The sequence below is a fragment of the Trichomycterus rosablanca genome, chromosome 2 (genome assembly GCF_030014385.1).
Source record: "Trichomycterus rosablanca isolate fTriRos1 chromosome 2, fTriRos1.hap1, whole genome shotgun sequence".
NCBI classification, from domain to species: Eukaryota; Metazoa; Chordata; class Actinopteri; order Siluriformes; family Trichomycteridae; genus Trichomycterus; species Trichomycterus rosablanca.
This window is the reverse complement of record NC_085989.1, coordinates 59,328,068-59,349,518: the sequence shown is the minus strand read 5'-3', so window position 1 is coordinate 59,349,518 and position 21,451 is coordinate 59,328,068. Positions and strand designations below refer to the sequence as shown.

Sequence of the window (21,451 nt, the reverse complement as noted above, 5' to 3'; positions counted from 1 at the left end):
TTAATTATTAAATTAACTTTCATCACTTTCATAAAAGTTTACCAGAAAATCTGAACATTGTTGGGTTGTTTTTTTTTGTTTTGGGATGATCTGTAATTTTCCAGTATTATGAATTTTATTCCTTGTCCAATTAAAAATTTTAATTTTAGATTGTTGATAATTGTTAACATTAAATCTTTTATTTTATTTTGCTATTTTTTTTGATGAATGTTTATGCATTATGGGTGAAACTGTAAAGCAGGGTAAGCAGTGTAATAATAATAACTTTTCTTTAGGGGGAGACCTAGCTAGTAACGAAAGCTAAACACAAGAGCTAGTAACATAGCTAGTAACGAGAGCTAAACACAAGAGCTAGAAACATAGCTAGTAACGAGAGCTAAACACAAGAGCTAGAAACATAGCTAGTAATGAGAGCTAAACAAAAGAGCTAGTAACATAGCTAGTAACAAGAGCTAAACACAAGAGCTAGTAACATAGCTAGTAACGAGAGCTAAACACAAGAGCTAGAAACATAGCTAGTAATGAGAGCTAAACAAAAGAGCTAGTAACATAGCTAGTAACAAGAGCTAAACACAAGAGCTAGTAACATAGCTAGTAACGAAAGCTAAACACAAGAGCTAGTAACATAGCTAGTAACAAAAGCTAAACACAAGAGCTAGTAACATAGCTAGTAACTAGAGCTAAACACAAGAGCTAGAAACATAGCTAGTAATGAGAGCTAAACAAAAGAGCTAGTAACATAGCTAGTAATTAGAGCTAAACACAAGAGCTAGTAAAAAAGCTAGTAATGAGAGCTAAACACAAGAGCTAGTGACATAGCTAGTAACGAGAGCTAAACACAAGAGCTAGTAACATAGCTAGTAACGAGAGCTAAACACAAGAGCTAGTAACATAGCTAGTAACGAGAGCTAAACACAAGAGCTAGTAACATAGCTAGTAACGAGAGCTAAACACAAGAGCTATTAACATAGCTAGTAACGAGAGCTAAACACAAGAGCTAGTAACATAGCTAGTAACGAGCTAAACACAGGAGCTATTAACATAGCTAGTAACGAGAGCTAAACACAGGAGCTAGTAACAGAGCTAAACACAGGAGCTATTAACATAGCTAAACACAGGAGCTATTAACATAGCTAGTAACAGAGCTAAACACAGGAGCTAGTAACAGAGCTAAACACAGGAGCTATTAACAAAGCTAAACACAGGAGCTAAACACAGGAGCTATTAACATAGCTAAACACAGGAGCTATTAACATAGCTAGTAACAGAGATAAACACAGGAGCTAGTAACAGAGCTAAACACAGGAGCTATTAACAGAGCTAAACACAGGAGCTATTAACATAGCTAGTAACAGAGATAAACACAGGAGCTAGTAACAGAGCTAAACACAGGAGCTAGTAACAGAGATAAACACAGGAGCTAGTAACAGAGCTAAACACAGGAGCTAGTAACAGAGCTAAACACAGGAGCTAGTAACAAAGCTAAACACAGGAGCTAGTAACAGAGTTAAACACAGGAGCTAGTAACAGAGATAAACACAGGAGCTAGTAACAGAGCTAAACACAGGAGCTAGTAACGAGAGCTAAACACAGGAGCTAGTAACGAGAGCTAAACACAGGAGCTAGTAACAACACTAAACACAGGAGCTAGTAACAGAGCTATACACAGGAGCTAGTAACAGAGCTAAACACAGGAGCTAGTAACAGAGCTAAACACAGGAGCTAGTAACAGAGCTAAACACAGGAGCTAGTAACAGAGCTAAACACAGGAGCTAGTAACAGAGCTAAACACTGGAGCTAGTAACAGAGCTAAACACAGGAGCTAGTAACAGAGCTAAACACAGGAGCTAGTAACAGAGCTAAACACAGGAGCTAGTAACAGAGCTAAACACTGGAGCTAGTAACAGAGATAAACACAGGAGCTAGTAACAGAGCTAAACACAGGAGCTAGTAACAGAGATAAACACTGGAGCTAGTAACAGAGCTAAACACAGGAGCTAGTAAAAGAGCTAAACACAGGAGCTAGTAACAGAGATAAACACAGGAGCTAGTAACAGAGATAAACACAGGAGCTAGTAACAGAGCTAAACACAGGAGCTAGTAACAGAGCTAAACACAGGAGCTAGTAACAGAGCTAAACACAGGAGCTAGTAACAGAGCTAAACACAGGAGCTAGTAACAGCTAAACACAGGAGCTAGTAACAGAGATAAACACAGGAGCTAGTAACAGAGATAAACACAGGAGCTAAAAACAGAGATGAACACAGGAGCTAGTAACAGAGATGAACACAGGAGCTAGTAACAGAGATAAACACAGGAGCTAGTAACAGAGCTAAACACAGGAGCTAGTAACAGAGCTAAACACAGGAGCTAGTAACAGAGCTAAACACAGGAGCTAGTAACAGAAATAAACACTGGAGCTAGTAACAGAGCTAAACACAGGAGCTAGTAACAGAGCTAAACACAGGAGCTAGTAACAGAGCTAAACACAGGAGCTAGTAACAGAGATAAACACTGGAGCTAGTAACAGAGCTAAACACAGGAGCTAGTAAAAGAGCTAAACACAGGAGCTAAAAACAGAGATGAACACAGGAGCTAGTAACAGAGAAAAACACAGGAGCTAAACACAGGAGCTAGTAACAGAGCTAAACACAGGAGCTAGTAACAGAGCTAAACACAGGAGCTAGTAACAGAGCTAAACACAGGAGCTAGTAACAGAGCTAAACATAGGAGCTAGTAACAGAGCTAAACACAGGAGCTAGTAACAGAGCTAAACACAGGAGCTAGTAACAGAGCTAAACACAGGAGCTAGTAACAGAGCTAAACACAGGAGCTATTAACATAGCTAAACACGGGAGCTATTAACATAGCTAGTAACAGAGCTAAAAACAGGAGCTAGTACCAGAGCTAAACACAGGAGCTATTAACATAGCTAGTAACAGAGCTAAACACAGGAGCTAGTAACAGAGCTAAACACAGGAGCTAGTAACAGAGCTAAACACAGGAGCTAGTAACAGAGCTAAACACAGGAGCTAGTAACAGAGCTAAACACAGGAGCTAGTAACAGAGCTAAACACAGGAGCTAGTAACAGAGCTAAACACAGGAGCTAGTAACAGAGCTAAACACAGGAGCTAGTAACAGAGCTAAACACAGGAGCTAGTAACAGAGCTAAACACAGGAGCTAGTAACAGAGCTAAACACAGGAGCTAGTAACATAGCTAAACACAGGAGCTAGTAACATAGCTAAACACAGGAGCTAGTAACAGAGCTAAACACAGGAGCTAGTAACAGAGCTAAACACAGGAGCTAGTAACAGAGCTAAACACAGGAGCTAGTAACAGAGCTAAACACATGAGCTAGTAACAGAGCTAAACACAGGAGCTAGTAACAGAGCTAAACACAGGAGCTAGTAACAGAGCTAAACACAGGAGCTAGTAACAGAGCTAAACACAGGAGCTAGTAACAGAGCTAAACACAGGAGCTAGTAACAGAGCTAAACACAGGAGCTAGTAACAGGGATAAACACAGGAGCTAGTAACCGAGATAAACACAGGAGCTAGTAACAGAGCTAAACACAGGAGCTAGTAACAGAGATAAACACAGGAGCTAGTAACAGAGATAAACACAGGAGCTAGTAACAGAGCTAAACACAGGAGCTAGTAACAGAGCTAAACACAGGAGCTAGTAACAGAGAGAAACACAGGAGCTAGTAACAGAGAGAAACACAGGAGCTAGTAACAGAGCTAAATACAGGAGCTAGTAACAGAGCTAAACACAGGAGGGAGCTAGTAACAGAGCTAAACACAGGAGCTAGTAACAGAGCTAAACACAGGAGCTAGTAACAGAGCTAAACACAGGAGCTAGTAACAGAGCTAAACACAGGAGCTAGTAACAGAGCTAAACACAGGAGCTAGTAACAGAGCTAAACACAGGAGCTAGTAACAGAGCTAAACACAGGAGCTAGTAACAGAGCTAAACACAGGAGCCAGTAACAGAGCTAAACACAGGAGCCAGTAACAGAGATAAACACAGGAGCCAGTAACAGAGCTAAACACAGGAGCTAGTAACAGAGATAAACACAGGAGCTAGTAACAGAGCTAAACACAGGAGCTAGTAACAGAGCTAAACACAGGAGCTAGTAACAGAGATAAACACAGGAGCTAGTAACAGAGATAAACACGGGAGCTAGTAACAGAGCTAAACACGGGAGCTAGTAACAGAGCTAAACACGGGAGCTAGTAACAGAGCTAAACACGGGAGCTAGTAACAGAGAGAAACACAGGAGCTAGTAACAGAGAGAAACACAGGAGCTAGTAACAGAGAGAAACACAGGAGCTAGTAACAGAGCTAAACACAGGAGCTAGTAACAGAGCTAAACACAGGAGCTAGTAACAGAGATAAACACAGGAGCTAGTAAAAGAGATAAACACAGGAGCTAGTAACAGAGCTAAACACAGGAGCTAGTAACAGAGCTAAACACAGGAGCTAGTAACAGAGCTAAACACAGGAGCTAGTAACAGAGAGAAACACAGGAGCTAGTAACAGAGCTAAACACAGGAGCTATTAACAGAGATAAACACAGGAGCTAGTAACAGAGCTAAACACAGGAGCTAGTAACAGAGCTAAACACGGGAGCTAGTAACAGAGCTAAACACGGGAGCTAGTAACAGAGCTAAACACAGGAGCTAGTAACAGAGATAAACACAGGAGCTAGTAACAGAGAGAAACACAGGAGCTAGTAACAGAGCTAAACACAGGAGCTAGTAACAGAGTTAAACACAGGAGCTAGTAACAGAGATAAACACAGGAGCTAGTAACAGAGCTAAACACAGGAGCTAGTAACGAGAGCTAAACACAGGAGCTAGTAACGAGAGCTAAACACAGGAGCTAGTAACAACACTAAACACAGGAGCTAGTAACAGAGCTATACACAGGAGCTAGTAACAGAGCTAAACACAGGAGCTAGTAACAGAGCTAAACACAGGAGCTAGTAACAGAGCTAAACACAGGAGCTAGTAACAGAGCTAAACACAGGAGCTAGTAACAGAGCTAAACACTGGAGCTAGTAACAGAGCTAAACACAGGAGCTAGTAACAGAGCTAAACACAGGAGCTAGTAACAGAGCTAAACACAGGAGCTAGTAACAGAGCTAAACACTGGAGCTAGTAACAGAGATAAACACAGGAGCTAGTAACAGAGCTAAACACAGGAGCTAGTAACAGAGATAAACACTGGAGCTAGTAACAGAGCTAAACACAGGAGCTAGTAAAAGAGCTAAACACAGGAGCTAGTAACAGAGATAAACACAGGAGCTAGTAACAGAGATAAACACAGGAGCTAGTAACAGAGCTAAACACAGGAGCTAGTAACAGAGCTAAACACAGGAGCTAGTAACAGAGCTAAACACAGGAGCTAGTAACAGAGCTAAACACAGGAGCTAGTAACAGCTAAACACAGGAGCTAGTAACAGAGATAAACACAGGAGCTAGTAACAGAGATAAACACAGGAGCTAAAAACAGAGATGAACACAGGAGCTAGTAACAGAGATGAACACAGGAGCTAGTAACAGAGATAAACACAGGAGCTAGTAACAGAGCTAAACACAGGAGCTAGTAACAGAGCTAAACACAGGAGCTAGTAACAGAGCTAAACACAGGAGCTAGTAACAGAAATAAACACTGGAGCTAGTAACAGAGCTAAACACAGGAGCTAGTAACAGAGCTAAACACAGGAGCTAGTAACAGAGCTAAACACAGGAGCTAGTAACAGAGATAAACACTGGAGCTAGTAACAGAGCTAAACACAGGAGCTAGTAAAAGAGCTAAACACAGGAGCTAAAAACAGAGATGAACACAGGAGCTAGTAACAGAGAAAAACACAGGAGCTAAACACAGGAGCTAGTAACAGAGCTAAACACAGGAGCTAGTAACAGAGCTAAACACAGGAGCTAGTAACAGAGCTAAACACAGGAGCTAGTAACAGAGCTAAACATAGGAGCTAGTAACAGAGCTAAACACAGGAGCTAGTAACAGAGCTAAACACAGGAGCTAGTAACAGAGCTAAACACAGGAGCTAGTAACAGAGCTAAACACAGGAGCTATTAACATAGCTAAACACGGGAGCTATTAACATAGCTAGTAACAGAGCTAAAAACAGGAGCTAGTACCAGAGCTAAACACAGGAGCTATTAACATAGCTAGTAACAGAGCTAAACACAGGAGCTAGTAACAGAGCTAAACACAGGAGCTAGTAACAGAGCTAAACACAGGAGCTAGTAACAGAGCTAAACACAGGAGCTAGTAACAGAGCTAAACACAGGAGCTAGTAACAGAGCTAAACACAGGAGCTAGTAACAGAGCTAAACACAGGAGCTAGTAACAGAGCTAAACACAGGAGCTAGTAACAGAGCTAAACACAGGAGCTAGTAACAGAGCTAAACACAGGAGCTAGTAACAGAGCTAAACACAGGAGCTAGTAACATAGCTAAACACAGGAGCTAGTAACATAGCTAAACACAGGAGCTAGTAACAGAGCTAAACACAGGAGCTAGTAACAGAGCTAAACACAGGAGCTAGTAACAGAGCTAAACACAGGAGCTAGTAACAGAGCTAAACACATGAGCTAGTAACAGAGCTAAACACAGGAGCTAGTAACAGAGCTAAACACAGGAGCTAGTAACAGAGCTAAACACAGGAGCTAGTAACAGAGCTAAACACAGGAGCTAGTAACAGAGCTAAACACAGGAGCTAGTAACAGAGCTAAACACAGGAGCTAGTAACAGAGCTAAACACAGGAGCTAGTAACAGGGATAAACACAGGAGCTAGTAACCGAGATAAACACAGGAGCTAGTAACAGAGCTAAACACAGGAGCTAGTAACAGAGATAAACACAGGAGCTAGTAACAGAGATAAACACAGGAGCTAGTAACAGAGCTAAACACAGGAGCTAGTAACAGAGCTAAACACAGGAGCTAGTAACAGAGAGAAACACAGGAGCTAGTAACAGAGAGAAACACAGGAGCTAGTAACAGAGCTAAACACAGGAGCTAGTAACAGAGCTAAACACAGGAGGGAGCTAGTAACAGAGCTAAACACAGGAGCTAGTAACAGAGCTAAACACAGGAGCTAGTAACAGAGCTAAACACAGGAGCTAGTAACAGAGCTAAACACAGGAGCTAGTAACAGAGCTAAACACAGGAGCTAGTAACAGAGCTAAACACAGGAGCTAGTAACAGAGCTAAACACAGGAGCTAGTAACAGAGCTAAACACAGGAGCCAGTAACAGAGCTAAACACAGGAGCCAGTAACAGAGATAAACACAGGAGCCAGTAACAGAGCTAAACACAGGAGCTAGTAACAGAGATAAACACAGGAGCTAGTAACAGAGCTAAACACAGGAGCTAGTAACAGAGCTAAACACAGGAGCTAGTAACAGAGATAAACACAGGAGCTAGTAACAGAGATAAACACGGGAGCTAGTAACAGAGCTAAACACGGGAGCTAGTAACAGAGCTAAACACGGGAGCTAGTAACAGAGCTAAACACGGGAGCTAGTAACAGAGAGAAACACAGGAGCTAGTAACAGAGAGAAACACAGGAGCTAGTAACAGAGAGAAACACAGGAGCTAGTAACAGAGCTAAACACAGGAGCTAGTAACAGAGCTAAACACAGGAGCTAGTAACAGAGATAAACACAGGAGCTAGTAAAAGAGATAAACACAGGAGCTAGTAACAGAGCTAAACACAGGAGCTAGTAACAGAGCTAAACACAGGAGCTAGTAACAGAGCTAAACACAGGAGCTAGTAACAGAGAGAAACACAGGAGCTAGTAACAGAGCTAAACACAGGAGCTATTAACAGAGATAAACACAGGAGCTAGTAACAGAGCTAAACACAGGAGCTAGTAACAGAGCTAAACACGGGAGCTAGTAACAGAGCTAAACACGGGAGCTAGTAACAGAGCTAAACACGGGAGCTAGTAACAGAGCTAAACACGGGAGCTAGTAACAGAGCTAAACACGGGAGCTAGTAACAGAGCTAAACACGGGAGCTAGTAACAGAGCTAAACACGGGAGCTAGTAACAGAGCTAAACACGGGAGCTAGTAACAGAGCTAAACACGGGAGCTAGTAACAGAGCTAAACACGGGAGCTAGTAACAGAGCTAAACACAGGAGCTAGTAACAGAGCTAAACACAGGAGCTAGTAACAGAGATAAACACAGGAGCTAGTAACAGAGATAAACACAGGAGCTAGTAACAGAGAGAAACACAGGAGCTAGTAACAGAGCTAAACACGGGAGCTAGTAACAGAGATAAACACAGGAGCTAGTAACAGAGATAAACACAGGAGCTACTAACGAGAGCTAAACACAGGTGCTAGTAACAGAGATAAACACAGGAGCTAGTAACAGAGATAAACACAGGAGCTAGTAACAGAGCTAAACACAGGAGCTAGTAACAGAGATAAACACAGGAGCTAGTAACAGAGATAAACACAGGAGCTAGTAACAGAGCTAAACACAGGAGCTAGTAACAGAGATAAACACAGGAGCTAGTAACAGAGCTAAACACAGGAGCTATTAACAGAGATAAACACAGGAGCTAGTAACAGAGCTAAACACAGGAGCTATTAACAGAGATAAACACAGGAGCTAGTAACAGAGCTAAACACAGGAGCTAAACACAGGAGCTAGTAACAGAGCTAAACACAGGAGCTAGTAACAGAGCTAAACACAGGAGCTAGTAACAGAGCTAGTAACAGAGCTAAACACAGGAGCTAGTAACATAGCTAAACACAGGAGCTAGTAACATAGCTAAACACAGGAGCTAGTAACAGAGCTAAACACAGGAGCTAGTAACAGAGCTAAACACAGGAGCTAGTAACAGAGCTAAACACAGGAGCTAGTAACAGAGATAAACACAGGAGCTAGTAACAGAGCTAAACACATGAGCTAGTAACAGAGCTAAACACAGGAGCTAGTAACAGAGCTAAACACAGGAGCTAGTAACAGAGCTAAACACAGGAGCTAGTAACAGAGCTAAACACAGGAGCTAGTAACAGAGCTAAACACAGGAGCTAGTAACAGAGCTAAACACAGGAGCTAGTAACAGGGATAAACACAGGAGCTAGTAACCGAGATAAACACAGGAGCTAGTAACAGAGATAAACACAGGAGCTAGTAACAGAGCTAAACACAGGAGCTAGTAACAGAGCTAAACACAGGAGCTAGTAACAGAGCTAAACACAGGAGCTAGTAACAGAGCTAAACACAGGAGCTAGTAACAGAGAGAAACACAGGAGCTAGTAACAGAGAGAAACACAGGAGCTAGTAACAGAGCTAAACACAGGAGCTAGTAACAGAGATAAACACAGGAGCTAGTAACAGAGATAAACACAGGAGCTAGTAACAGAGATAAACACAGGAGCTAGTAACATAGCTAAACACAGGAGCTAGTAACATAGCTAAACACAGGAGCTAGTAACAGAGCTAAACACAGGAGCTAGTAACAGAGCTAAACACAGGAGCTAGTAACAGAGCTAAACACAGGAGCTAGTAACAGAGCTAAACACAGGAGCTAGTAACAGAGCTAAACACAGGAGCTAGTAACAGAGCTAAACACAGGAGCTAGTAACAGAGATCAACACAGGAGCTAGTAACAGAGCTAAACACAGGAGCTAGTAACAGAGCTAAACACAGGAGCCAGTAACAGAGATAAACACAGGAGCCAGTAACAGAGCTAAACACAGGAGCTAGTAACAGAGCTAAACACTGGAGCTAGTAACAGAGATAAACACGGGAGCTAGTAACAGAGCTAAACACGGGAGCTAGTAACAGAGATAAACACGGGAGCTAGTAACAGAGCTAAACACGGGAGCTAGTAACAGAGCTAAACACTGGAGCTAGTAACAGAGATAAACACAGGAGCTAGTAACAGAGCTAAACACAGGAGCTAGTAACAGAGATAAACACGGGAGCTAGTAACAGAGCTAAACACGGGAGCTAGTAACAGAGCTAAACACAGGAGCTAGTAACAGAGCTAAACACAGGAGCTAGTAACAGAGAGAAACACAGGAGCTAGTAACAGAGAGAAACACAGGAGCTAGTAACAGAGATAAACACAGGAGCTAGTAACAGAGCTAAACACAGGAGCTAGTAACAGAGCTAAACACAGGAGCTAGTAACAGAGCTAAACACAGGAGCTAGTAACAGAGCTAAACACAGGAGCTAGTAACAGAGATAAACACAGGAGCTAGTAACAGAGATAAACACAGGAGCTAGTAACAGAGCTAAACACAGGAGCTAGTAACAGAGATAAACACAGGAGCTAGTAACAGAGCTAAACACAGGAGCTAGTAACAGAGCTAAACACAGGAGCTAGTAACAGAGCTAAACACAGGAGCTAGTAACAGAGCTAAACACAGGAGCTAGTAACAGAGCTAAACACAGGAGCTAGTAACAGAGCTAAACACAGGAGCTAAACACAGGAGCTAGTAACATAGCTAAACACAGGAGCTAGTAACACAGGAGCTAGTAACAGAGCTAAACACAGGAGCTAGTAACAGAGATAAACACAGGAGCTAGTAACAGAGCTAAACACAGGAGCTATTAACAGAGATAAACACAGGAGCTAGTAACAGAGCTAAACACAGGAGCTAGTAACAGAGCTAAACACAGGAGCTAGTAACAGAGATAAACACAGGAGCTAGTAACAGAGATAAACACAGGAGCTAGTAACAGAGCTAAACACAGGAGCTAGTAACAGAGATAAACACAGGAGCTAGTAACAGAGATAAACACAGGAGCTAGTAACAGAGATAAACACAGGAGCTAGTAACAGAGCTAAACACAGGAGCTAGTAACAGAGCTAAACACAGGAGCTAGTAACAGAGCTAAACACAGGAGCTAGTAACAGAGCTAAACACAGGAGCTAGTAACAGAGAGAAACACAGGAGCTAGTAACAGAGCTAAACACAGGAGCTAGTAACAGAGCTAAACACAGGAGCTAGTAACAGAGATAAACACAGGAGCTAGTAACAGAGCTAAACACAGGAGCTAGTAACAGAGCTAAACACAGGAGCTAGTAACAGAGCTAAACACAGGAGCTAGTAACAGAGCTAAACACAGGAGCTAATAACAGAGCTAAACACAGGAGCTAAACACAGGAGCTAGTAACATAGCTAAACACAGGAGCTAGTAACAGAGCTAAACACAGGAGCTAGTAACAGAGCTAAACACAGGAGCTAGTAACAGAGCTAAACACAGGAGCTAGTAACAGAGATAAACACAGGAGCTAGTAACAGAGATAAACACAGGAGCTAGTAACAGAGATAAACACAGGAGCTAGTAACAGAGCTAAACACAGGAGCTAGTAACAGAGCTAAACACAGGAGCTAGTAACAGAGCTAAACACAGGAGCTAGTAACAGAGCTAAACACAGGAGCTAGTAACAGAGCTAAACACAGGAGCTAGTAACAGAGCTAAACACAGGAGCTAGTAACAGAGATAAACACAGGAGCTAGTAACAGAGCTAAACACAGGAGCTAGTAACAGAGCTAAACACAGGAGCTAGTAACAGAGATAAACACAGGAGCTAGTAACAGAGCTAAACACAGGAGCTAGTAACAGAGCTAAACACAGGAGCTAGTAACAGAGCTAAACACAGGAGCTAGTAACAGAGCTAAACACAGGAGCTAGTAACAGAGATAAACACAGGAGCTAGTAACAGAGCTAAACACAGGAGCTAGTAACAGAGATAAACACAGGAGCTAGTAACAGAGATAAACACAGGAGCTAGTAACAGAGCTAAACACAGGAGCTAGTAACAGAGCTAAACACAGGAGCTAGTAACAGAGCTAAACACAGGAGCTAGTAACAGAGATAAACACAGGAGCTAGTAACAGAGCTAAACACAGGAGCTAGTAACAGAGCTAAACACAGGAGCTAGTAACAGAGCTAAACACAGGAGCTAGTAACAGAGCTAAACACAGGAGCTAGTAACATAGCTAAACACAGGAGCTAGTAACATAGCTAAACACAGGAGCTAGTAACAGAGCTAAACACAGGAGCTAGTAACAGAGCTAAACACAGGAGCTAGTAACTGAGCTAAACACAGGAGCTAGTAACAGAGCTAAACACAGGAGCTAGTAACAGAGCTAAACACAGGAGCTAGTAACAGAGCTAAACACAGGAGCTAGTAACAGAGCTAAACACAGGAGCTAGTAACAGAGCTAAACACAGGAGCTAGTAACAGAGCTAAACACAGGAGCTAGTAACAGAGATAAACACAGGAGCTAGTAACAGAGATAAACACAGGAGCTAGTAACAGAGCTAAACACAGGAGCTAGTAACAGAGATAAACACAGGAGCTAGTAACAGAGCTAAACACAGGAGCTAGTAACAGAGCTAAACACAGGAGCTAGTAACAGAGCTAAACACAGGAGCTAGTAACAGAGCTAAACACAGGAGCTAGTAACAGAGCTAAACACAGGAGCTAGTAACAGAGCTAAACACAGGAGCTAAACACAGGAGCTAGTAACATAGCTAAACACAGGAGCTAGTAACACAGGAGCTAGTAACAGAGCTAAACACAGGAGCTAGTAACAGAGATAAACACAGGAGCTAGTAACAGAGCTAAACACAGGAGCTATTAACAGAGATAAACACAGGAGCTAGTAACAGAGCTAAACACAGGAGCTAGTAACAGAGCTAAACACAGGAGCTAGTAACAGAGATAAACACAGGAGCTAGTAACAGAGATAAACACAGGAGCTAGTAACAGAGCTAAACACAGGAGCTAGTAACAGAGATAAACACAGGAGCTAGTAACAGAGATAAACACAGGAGCTAGTAACAGAGATAAACACAGGAGCTAGTAACAGAGCTAAACACAGGAGCTAGTAACAGAGCTAAACACAGGAGCTAGTAACAGAGCTAAACACAGGAGCTAGTAACAGAGCTAAACACAGGAGCTAGTAACAGAGAGAAACACAGGAGCTAGTAACAGAGCTAAACACAGGAGCTAGTAACAGAGCTAAACACAGGAGCTAGTAACAGAGATAAACACAGGAGCTAGTAACAGAGCTAAACACAGGAGCTAGTAACAGAGCTAAACACAGGAGCTAGTAACAGAGCTAAACACAGGAGCTAGTAACAGAGCTAAACACAGGAGCTAATAACAGAGCTAAACACAGGAGCTAAACACAGGAGCTAGTAACATAGCTAAACACAGGAGCTAGTAACAGAGCTAAACACAGGAGCTAGTAACAGAGCTAAACACAGGAGCTAGTAACAGAGCTAAACACAGGAGCTAGTAACAGAGATAAACACAGGAGCTAGTAACAGAGATAAACACAGGAGCTAGTAACAGAGATAAACACAGGAGCTAGTAACAGAGCTAAACACAGGAGCTAGTAACAGAGCTAAACACAGGAGCTAGTAACAGAGCTAAACACAGGAGCTAGTAACAGAGCTAAACACAGGAGCTAGTAACAGAGCTAAACACAGGAGCTAGTAACAGAGCTAAACACAGGAGCTAGTAACAGAGATAAACACAGGAGCTAGTAACAGAGCTAAACACAGGAGCTAGTAACAGAGCTAAACACAGGAGCTAGTAACAGAGATAAACACAGGAGCTAGTAACAGAGCTAAACACAGGAGCTAGTAACAGAGCTAAACACAGGAGCTAGTAACAGAGCTAAACACAGGAGCTAGTAACAGAGCTAAACACAGGAGCTAGTAACAGAGATAAACACAGGAGCTAGTAACAGAGCTAAACACAGGAGCTAGTAACAGAGATAAACACAGGAGCTAGTAACAGAGATAAACACAGGAGCTAGTAACAGAGCTAAACACAGGAGCTAGTAACAGAGCTAAACACAGGAGCTAGTAACAGAGCTAAACACAGGAGCTAGTAACAGAGATAAACACAGGAGCTAGTAACAGAGCTAAACACAGGAGCTAGTAACAGAGCTAAACACAGGAGCTAGTAACAGAGCTAAACACAGGAGCTAGTAACAGAGCTAAACACAGGAGCTAGTAACATAGCTAAACACAGGAGCTAGTAACATAGCTAAACACAGGAGCTAGTAACAGAGCTAAACACAGGAGCTAGTAACAGAGCTAAACACAGGAGCTAGTAACTGAGCTAAACACAGGAGCTAGTAACAGAGCTAAACACAGGAGCTAGTAACAGAGCTAAACACAGGAGCTAGTAACAGAGCTAAACACAGGAGCTAGTAACAGAGCTAAACACAGGAGCTAGTAACAGAGCTAAACACAGGAGCTAGTAACAGAGCTAAACACAGGAGCTAGTAACAGAGATAAAAAAGTACCTTTATTTATACAGTGATTAAACACAATCACAATGTTAGCAGCAAATCTCCATCATCAAGAATTGTACATAAGACTTAATTAATTCCCCAAATGCTCATAAACAAATTCCCCACAAGCTTATAATAAGCAAACTCTATTTTCAGCCTAGCTGCTACTAAACCTGAGAACATGGCCACCACGTCCACAGACCCCTTGCCTAACATACGATTCTTCCTGGTTTTCCAAATCGCAAGTTTTGCCTTACCTGATAAAAAATTTAGTAGAACAAAAACTTCTTCTCTGAACATTATATTTCATCCCAAAAATAAAAAGCTGAAGTGAGAAATTTTCACCAAGTAGACGAAACCATTCAGCTAGCAGACTGAAAATAGGTTCAAGCCAATGACACTCCACAAACAAGTGAAACAGGGACTCAGACTCAGAACAGAAAAGACAACCCTCACGAACACCTGGATCGAGATGCACCCGATGTCTGTTTGTAGCTATTATTCCATGTACAATCCTCCACTGGAGGTCAGCTGTCCGTTTTTCAATTGGACGCTTGTACAGAACCCGCCAGCAGCCTTTAGGAGAGGAGCCAGCACCAAAAAACCCAGACCACCTTGTGGCACTAACACCAAGCAGAAAACGTGACTGAAACACCTTCACACACACCAGATACAGGGCCTTCTTCTCAGTTGAGGAAAAAGTATTCAGTTCTGGAGTAGTGAAGGACAAGAGCCAGCGCTCATCCTCCTCCCACTCCACAGCAGGGCTAACACACACCTCAGGAAAGTCATACCGGCACCCTTCCTTCCACTGGGCAACGGCTGACTGATCGTCCAGGATACTCAGGTAGTCAGCTGGCAACGCCCGCCGCACCTCTGTCCTCAGGTGTTCCAGTAAACGTTTAGATCTAAACCCAGTCCGGTCACTCATCTCTGACACGCTGACAGTCATGAGATCACCCAGCTTCACACAACCTGCAGCCATCAGACGAGAGCGCAGAGCTTCTAAGGAAGAAGTGACTGAAACTAAAAAAGGGTTAAAGAACAGCGGCTCCTCCAGCAGCCACATTCCAGCGGTTGTATCAGCAGACCTGGACACTGAGAAAACCTTCCAGGCACAGACTTATAAAAGGGTGTGAGACCCGACAACTCCTCCTCTGGTGTATTCATAAGGAAGAGATGTTTGTCGAAACCCATTCCCCCCGCCAGCTGTAAAAGGACACGGGCGAAGTAAGTCCATGTAGGTGTTCCACCGAACAACAGTCTCTGAGCAGCTTGAAGACGAAAAGTCATAATCCTGGACTTAATGTCTATAAGTCCTTGACCTCCCTCCTGTACCGGCAAATACAGAACAGCTGACCGAAGCCAATGTTGGCCTGACCAGAAAAAGGACACCAACAATCTCTGTATCTCCAGCACTAGCCCTGCAGGTGGCTGTAACTAGCTAGTAACAGAGATAAACACAGGTGCTAGTAACAGAGATAAACACAGGAGCTAGTAACAGAGATAAACACAGGAGCTAGTAACTCTGAAATGAGATAAAAGTATTTAGTGTAAATCAGTGATAAAAATCTATGAGAGACAAAATGAGAAAAAAAAATCCAGGAAATCACATTGTAGGATTTTTAAAGAATTTTTTTTGTAAATTATGGTGGAAAATAAGTATTTGGTCAATAACAAACAAGCAAGATTTCTGGCTCTCACAGACCTGTAACTTCTTCTTTAAGAAGCTCTTCTGTCCTCCACTCGTTACCTGTATTAATGGCACCTGTTTGACCTCGTTATCTGTATAAAAGACACCTGTCCACAGCCTCAAACAGTCAGACTCCAAACTCAACCATGGCCAAGACCAAAGAGCTGTCGAAGGACACCAGGAAGAAAATTGTAGACCTGCACCAGGCTGGGAAGAGTGAATCTACAATAGGCAAGCAGGTTGGTGTGAATAAATCAACTGTGGGAACAATTGTAAGAAAATGGAAGACATACAAGACCATTGATAATCTCCCTCGATCTGGGGCCCCACGCAAGATCTCATCCTGTGGGGTCAAAATGATCATGAGAACGGTGAGCAAAAATCCCAGAACTACACGGAGTGTCAAACTTGTTGCAACTATTATAAACCTGAATATGGGCGACCCGTCCTTTGGTGCTGATCTGAATGAAGGCAAATACACGGAGACTCTCTCTAAGACTCGACCTGAATTTTCTGCATCTGAACTTTACCACCAGTCGAGGTAAAGTTACTTTTCGGTTGGTGTAGAGAATCCAACAGCGCGTGCTGTCAGTCACCAGTCGCTGGATGGATTCACCTGAGTGAAGTGTTGCAGGTACAGAAAGCTCATTTCTCCACTGAACAGGGTCAGAACAAAGAACCAACAGATGTGAGGTGATTAAACTACCGGCCTCTTCTCTCAGTCCTCTACCCACAATCCCCTCTGCCTGTGTTTGCTCAGCGTGAGACAAAGACCCAGCAAGTTCTGACTGCTGTTTGCTCCTCTTTATAGACCTGTGCACAGGTGTTGTGCTTTACACCTGATTGCTGGCTCACTGTTCACCCCTAGTGGCCGGAGTCTTACTAGCCCCAGGACCGACCCTTACATAAAGACCAGTTACTTCCTCCAGTTCTGTATGTAAATCAAAAATCACACACACACACACACACACACACTGTAAGAAGTACAGCATGGACTCAAGGATGACTAGCTTTACCTAACTGCACTCAATGGCATTATCATTATAATCAAACGTATAAACCAGGGTGTCTGTTCCTGAAGTTGGGGAGCACCTGGCTTAGTTTAGCGTATGAAAAAGGAGAACAAGAAGAGCAGAGACAGCTCTCACAGGTTCTAACCAACTTGAAAGGGATTGTTATAATGAGTAATCAACAGCCATCACAGACAAAGGGAATCGACCTAGACATGAAAGTGATTAAAGACAATTAGACCAATTAGAATTAAGGTGACACTTCCATCTTGTCTGCACTGCTTTTGGGCAATACACATTCTTTACAGGAAACCCCTAAAATGGTAGCACAGAAAGCCCATATTATAACGAGGTCTGTAGTAGCTGGTGAACGTGCCCCAGGTTCCCAGCGAAACAGACCTTACAGAGCTCAGAAATCAATCGGGTTCGCGTCCCGCTTTCTTTGTTTTGGTTTTCGTGTTGGCATTTTTCATTTAGCTGCGTCAGCAGCTTCCGTCGGAGGTTCCGATCGGTTTTTTGTTCTGTCTTTTGTTAACTGTTTATCTTTTCCGTTGTCCTTATTAAATTAATAAAATATTCTTTATTATTTTATTCTGCATTTGTGTCCTTTCTTCCCACGTGACACATATATGGTATTTCTCAAATGTATATATGTTGTGTGTTTTAATCCCGAATGGTTCAGTCCAGCTCTGCTGATCCCTGATTTCTTGCTACTGCTTCCTGTAATAAAGATTCACCATTTTCATCAAGTTTGGAGATACGTCCTTCCTTCCTTCCATTTTTTCTTCCAACACACACACACACACACACACACACACACACACACATCTGGAATTCCAGTGACCTGAATCAGGATCTGATTGATCTGATTGCTGCAGTATTAGTACTTTTATGTATCATTTCTATAATAATACTGTGTGTGACTGGATATATAGTGTTAGGAATGATGTTATACCAATATCCTGTACACAAGTCTAAAGAACATCAGTACTGCATGCTTAAATCACATCTGTATTGATTTGTGTGTATTACAGCTGTTTAATCTATATATTAAAATATGAAAGCTCCTCCAGGGTTCATGCAGCTCACTCAGAAGAGTTAAACAGGTTTCACAACTCTTTGTTCAGTCCACCGTTCATGTTTTTGCAAGTTTGGACTCGACTTGAATTTTCTGTGTCAGATCTTTGTTCACACACCGAGCTCTGATTTACCCACAATGCTGTTATCCTGTTAGATATGATGGTGATCTGCACTTCCACTGTCCACAACTCACTAATGCACTTTATCCCAGACTGGACTAAATAATAAACAATTAAAAATCTAATTTATTCAGTGTAACCTCTTAGCTTAGCTCATGTGTTAGTGTGTCTTGTCTGTTGTTTGAAATAAATGAAACATCTGTGTGTGTGTGTGTCTGTGTGTGTGTGTGTGTTTGTTTGTTACCAGTTTTAAATCTTTATTTTATTATTTTATTAATATTGTTCTCTTTTAAGCTGCATGACTGTTGCTGTGCTAACAAACTGAAGCTAAGTGCTAACAGCATAACAATCAAACAAACAGCAGGTCAGTGCTAACATACACAACTTTATTTTAACTCTATTCATCACTAAAGTGTTAAGAGACGTTAAAAACTTAAACAGCAGCATGAAGTTACATTCCTGACTCTATAAACTCTGTTTTACTGTTTTAGTGCTGAGTGAAAACGTTCTGATTCATTATTGTACTTTACGTTCATGTAGAACAATAAACTAATAAATTCTGTTAAAATTAAACACCGTTTATTGAATTTTATCCATTTTTTTAATTATAAGTCATTTTACAGTAGAGCACGAGTGTGTGTCTGTATTCATCAAGAGGAGACATTTAAGTGGTGAAATTTGTCTCCAAAATTATATAATAATAATAATAATATTTATATATATATTACAGTGTGTGTGTGTGAAGTTATAAGTGTGTAACGGAGGTTTTCTGTGGTACTAACAGGATCCAGTAAGAGATCCAAAGATCAGATCTGCTGAGATGGACCAGGAGGAATGGAGGATCGTGCTGCTGGGGAGGACTGGTGCTGGGAAGAGTGCAACAGGAAACACCATCCTGGGAAGAAATGTTTTCAGATCAAAACGATCTTTATATACTGTAACAAAAATCACTGAACGTGTAGAAGCTGTGATAGAAGGAAACCGTGTACGTGTGGTTGATACACCAGGATTCTTTGACACAAAACTGGCACGAGATCAGTTAGCGAAGCAGTTTGCCAAGAGTGTTTATCTCTCACAACCAGAAGTTCATGCTCTCATTCTGGTTTTCAAATATGATTCATTTACAGAATATGAAGAGGAAATGATTAAGAAGTTACAGGAGGTTTATGGTGAGCAGGTTACAGATCACATGATCATTTTGTTTACTCATGCTGATGGTGTCAGAGAGGAAGAAATAGTTAGAAGTACAAATGAACATCTCAGAAGGGTTTTAGATCAGTGTGGAGGAAGATTTCACATCTTTAATAATAAAGAACAACAGAACAGACAGCAGGTGGCTGAACTTCTGCAGAAGATAGACAGCATGGTGCAGTGGAATGAAGGAGGATTCTACACTAATGAGGTGTATAAGGGAGCGCAGGGCTCAAACTGGGAGGAATTCAGGGAGAAAAACAAGAAATTAATTTTATTTAGAACTACTCTTTTAGCTGCAGCTGTGCTGATGCTAGTAACAACAGTTATTATGGGGGTGGTGATGTTAGTGATGAAGGGAGTATTTAAGTGGTAACTGGGATTTAGGAAGGAAGTGGTTTGTGGTGCTTCACTGGAAGCAACAGCAGGAGGTGAAAGTCTGATTAAAACAAGAAGCTGCACTATAAAATGATTTCATATTACAAATAGAAATGATTTTGTACTGTTGGTTTACTTATCAATTACTTATTATTCTTTCTATTGTTTTATAATTTTGTTTTTTTTTAATCACGTGCTTCATAATTCCATAATAATCGTTCTACTGTTAATATACGTACATTTACTGTGTTCTGTTTTTTTTGTCTGGTTCTGTTTAATGAGATAAATGTGTGTTAAAATATGTTCATTTCTGTTAAACTGACTCCACAGTTCTGAACTTTTATCTTCTACTGAATACAACAATCACAAATTCATCATCACACAGCTGAAGTTATCTAGCATGAGGTTATAAACATAAAACTACACGGGGCGTGTCGGGTCATTATTCTTATTCATCTATTTACAGTCTACACTGTAAAAAGGACACTGTGAAATGTACAGTAACTTGCTGGCAGCAATTAGCCGGTAAGTTGCTGTAATAAATTTTACAGTACACATACTGCAAATGTAATTACAGTAACTATAAAGTACTGTAATATTTATTACAGTAATAATCACAGTACTGTAGCTCTTATTACAGTAATTTCACATTACTGTAACCTATTACAGCAGTAATCACTTTACTGTAATTGTTATCACAGTAATGCAGTCTTTTAATTACAGCAAATATCAGACTACTTTAAAGGCATTACAGCATTTAACACTAAAATAATATTCGAAAAATAACTATACATTGTAAAAATTAAGACACTTTGTAACAAAAAATCATTTATTGAATTTCAACATTTTAAAACATGTTTTTGAAAATACATAGATAATTAAATAAATAAATTCATATTTTTGTAAACACTGCTGTTCTAAACAAAACCATAAAAATGTGCAAGTGCTTTGTTTTACATTTGCTAGAATCCACATCTTGGGCTAAAGTTTTCTTTCCTGCACTGTAAAGATAAAACAAGGAATTACTGTTACTGCTGTAGAAATGTATATACAAGACTGGAGACTATGACAGTTTTGTTAATTCCTAACCTCCCATTAGAGATATTACATTAATAAACACATTCTACTATTAAAAATGTGCTGTTTAAAATTCTTACCTGTTTTGGTAATGTTATGCACGCTGGCTGGTATCACTTTTAGCTAGACCATTAGCTAGTTGTTTATCAACTGGCCGATTAGTTCTATGTTTAGCGAGCTAGCTTGCTTTCTGTATTAATAGCGTTTTAAAAGAGTAGGTGACTATTATCAAGTAATTCTAATTTCTGTACCTGTTACTGATGATATAAAGATGTCTTTCTGTCTGAGTGATAAAAAAAAACTAATATTTGTGTTAGATATAATGAAAAGAAAAATCCCGCTTAAACTTACCGTATTGTGATTCACAGCAGAAATATGCTTACTGTAGAATTCGCCCACCACTGAATCTTGACCATGATCCTTTGCAGATCTACAGTAAAATGCTGTGTACAGGTTCTACAGTAAGAATTTTATCCTTCTACAGTAGTAATACTGTAAAAACTACAGAAATTTGTTACAGTGTAGATTACGGTGGTGGAAAAAGTTCAGCAAATGAATAAATATGTAATAATTAGTTTACC

General features: G+C 41.1%; 1 protein-coding gene across 1 annotated transcript; it reads left to right on the top strand.

Moving 5' to 3' along the window:
• The first annotated feature begins 19,044 nt into the window (after positions 1-19,044).
• On the top strand, positions 19,045-19,791 carry LOC134302940 (GTPase IMAP family member 9-like). The gene has a single exon (XM_062988197.1). It carries the CDS (start codon positions 19,045-19,047, stop codon positions 19,789-19,791), a length of 747 nt encoding a protein of 248 aa, XP_062844267.1.
• The last annotated feature ends 1,660 nt before the right edge of the window (positions 19,792-21,451 follow it).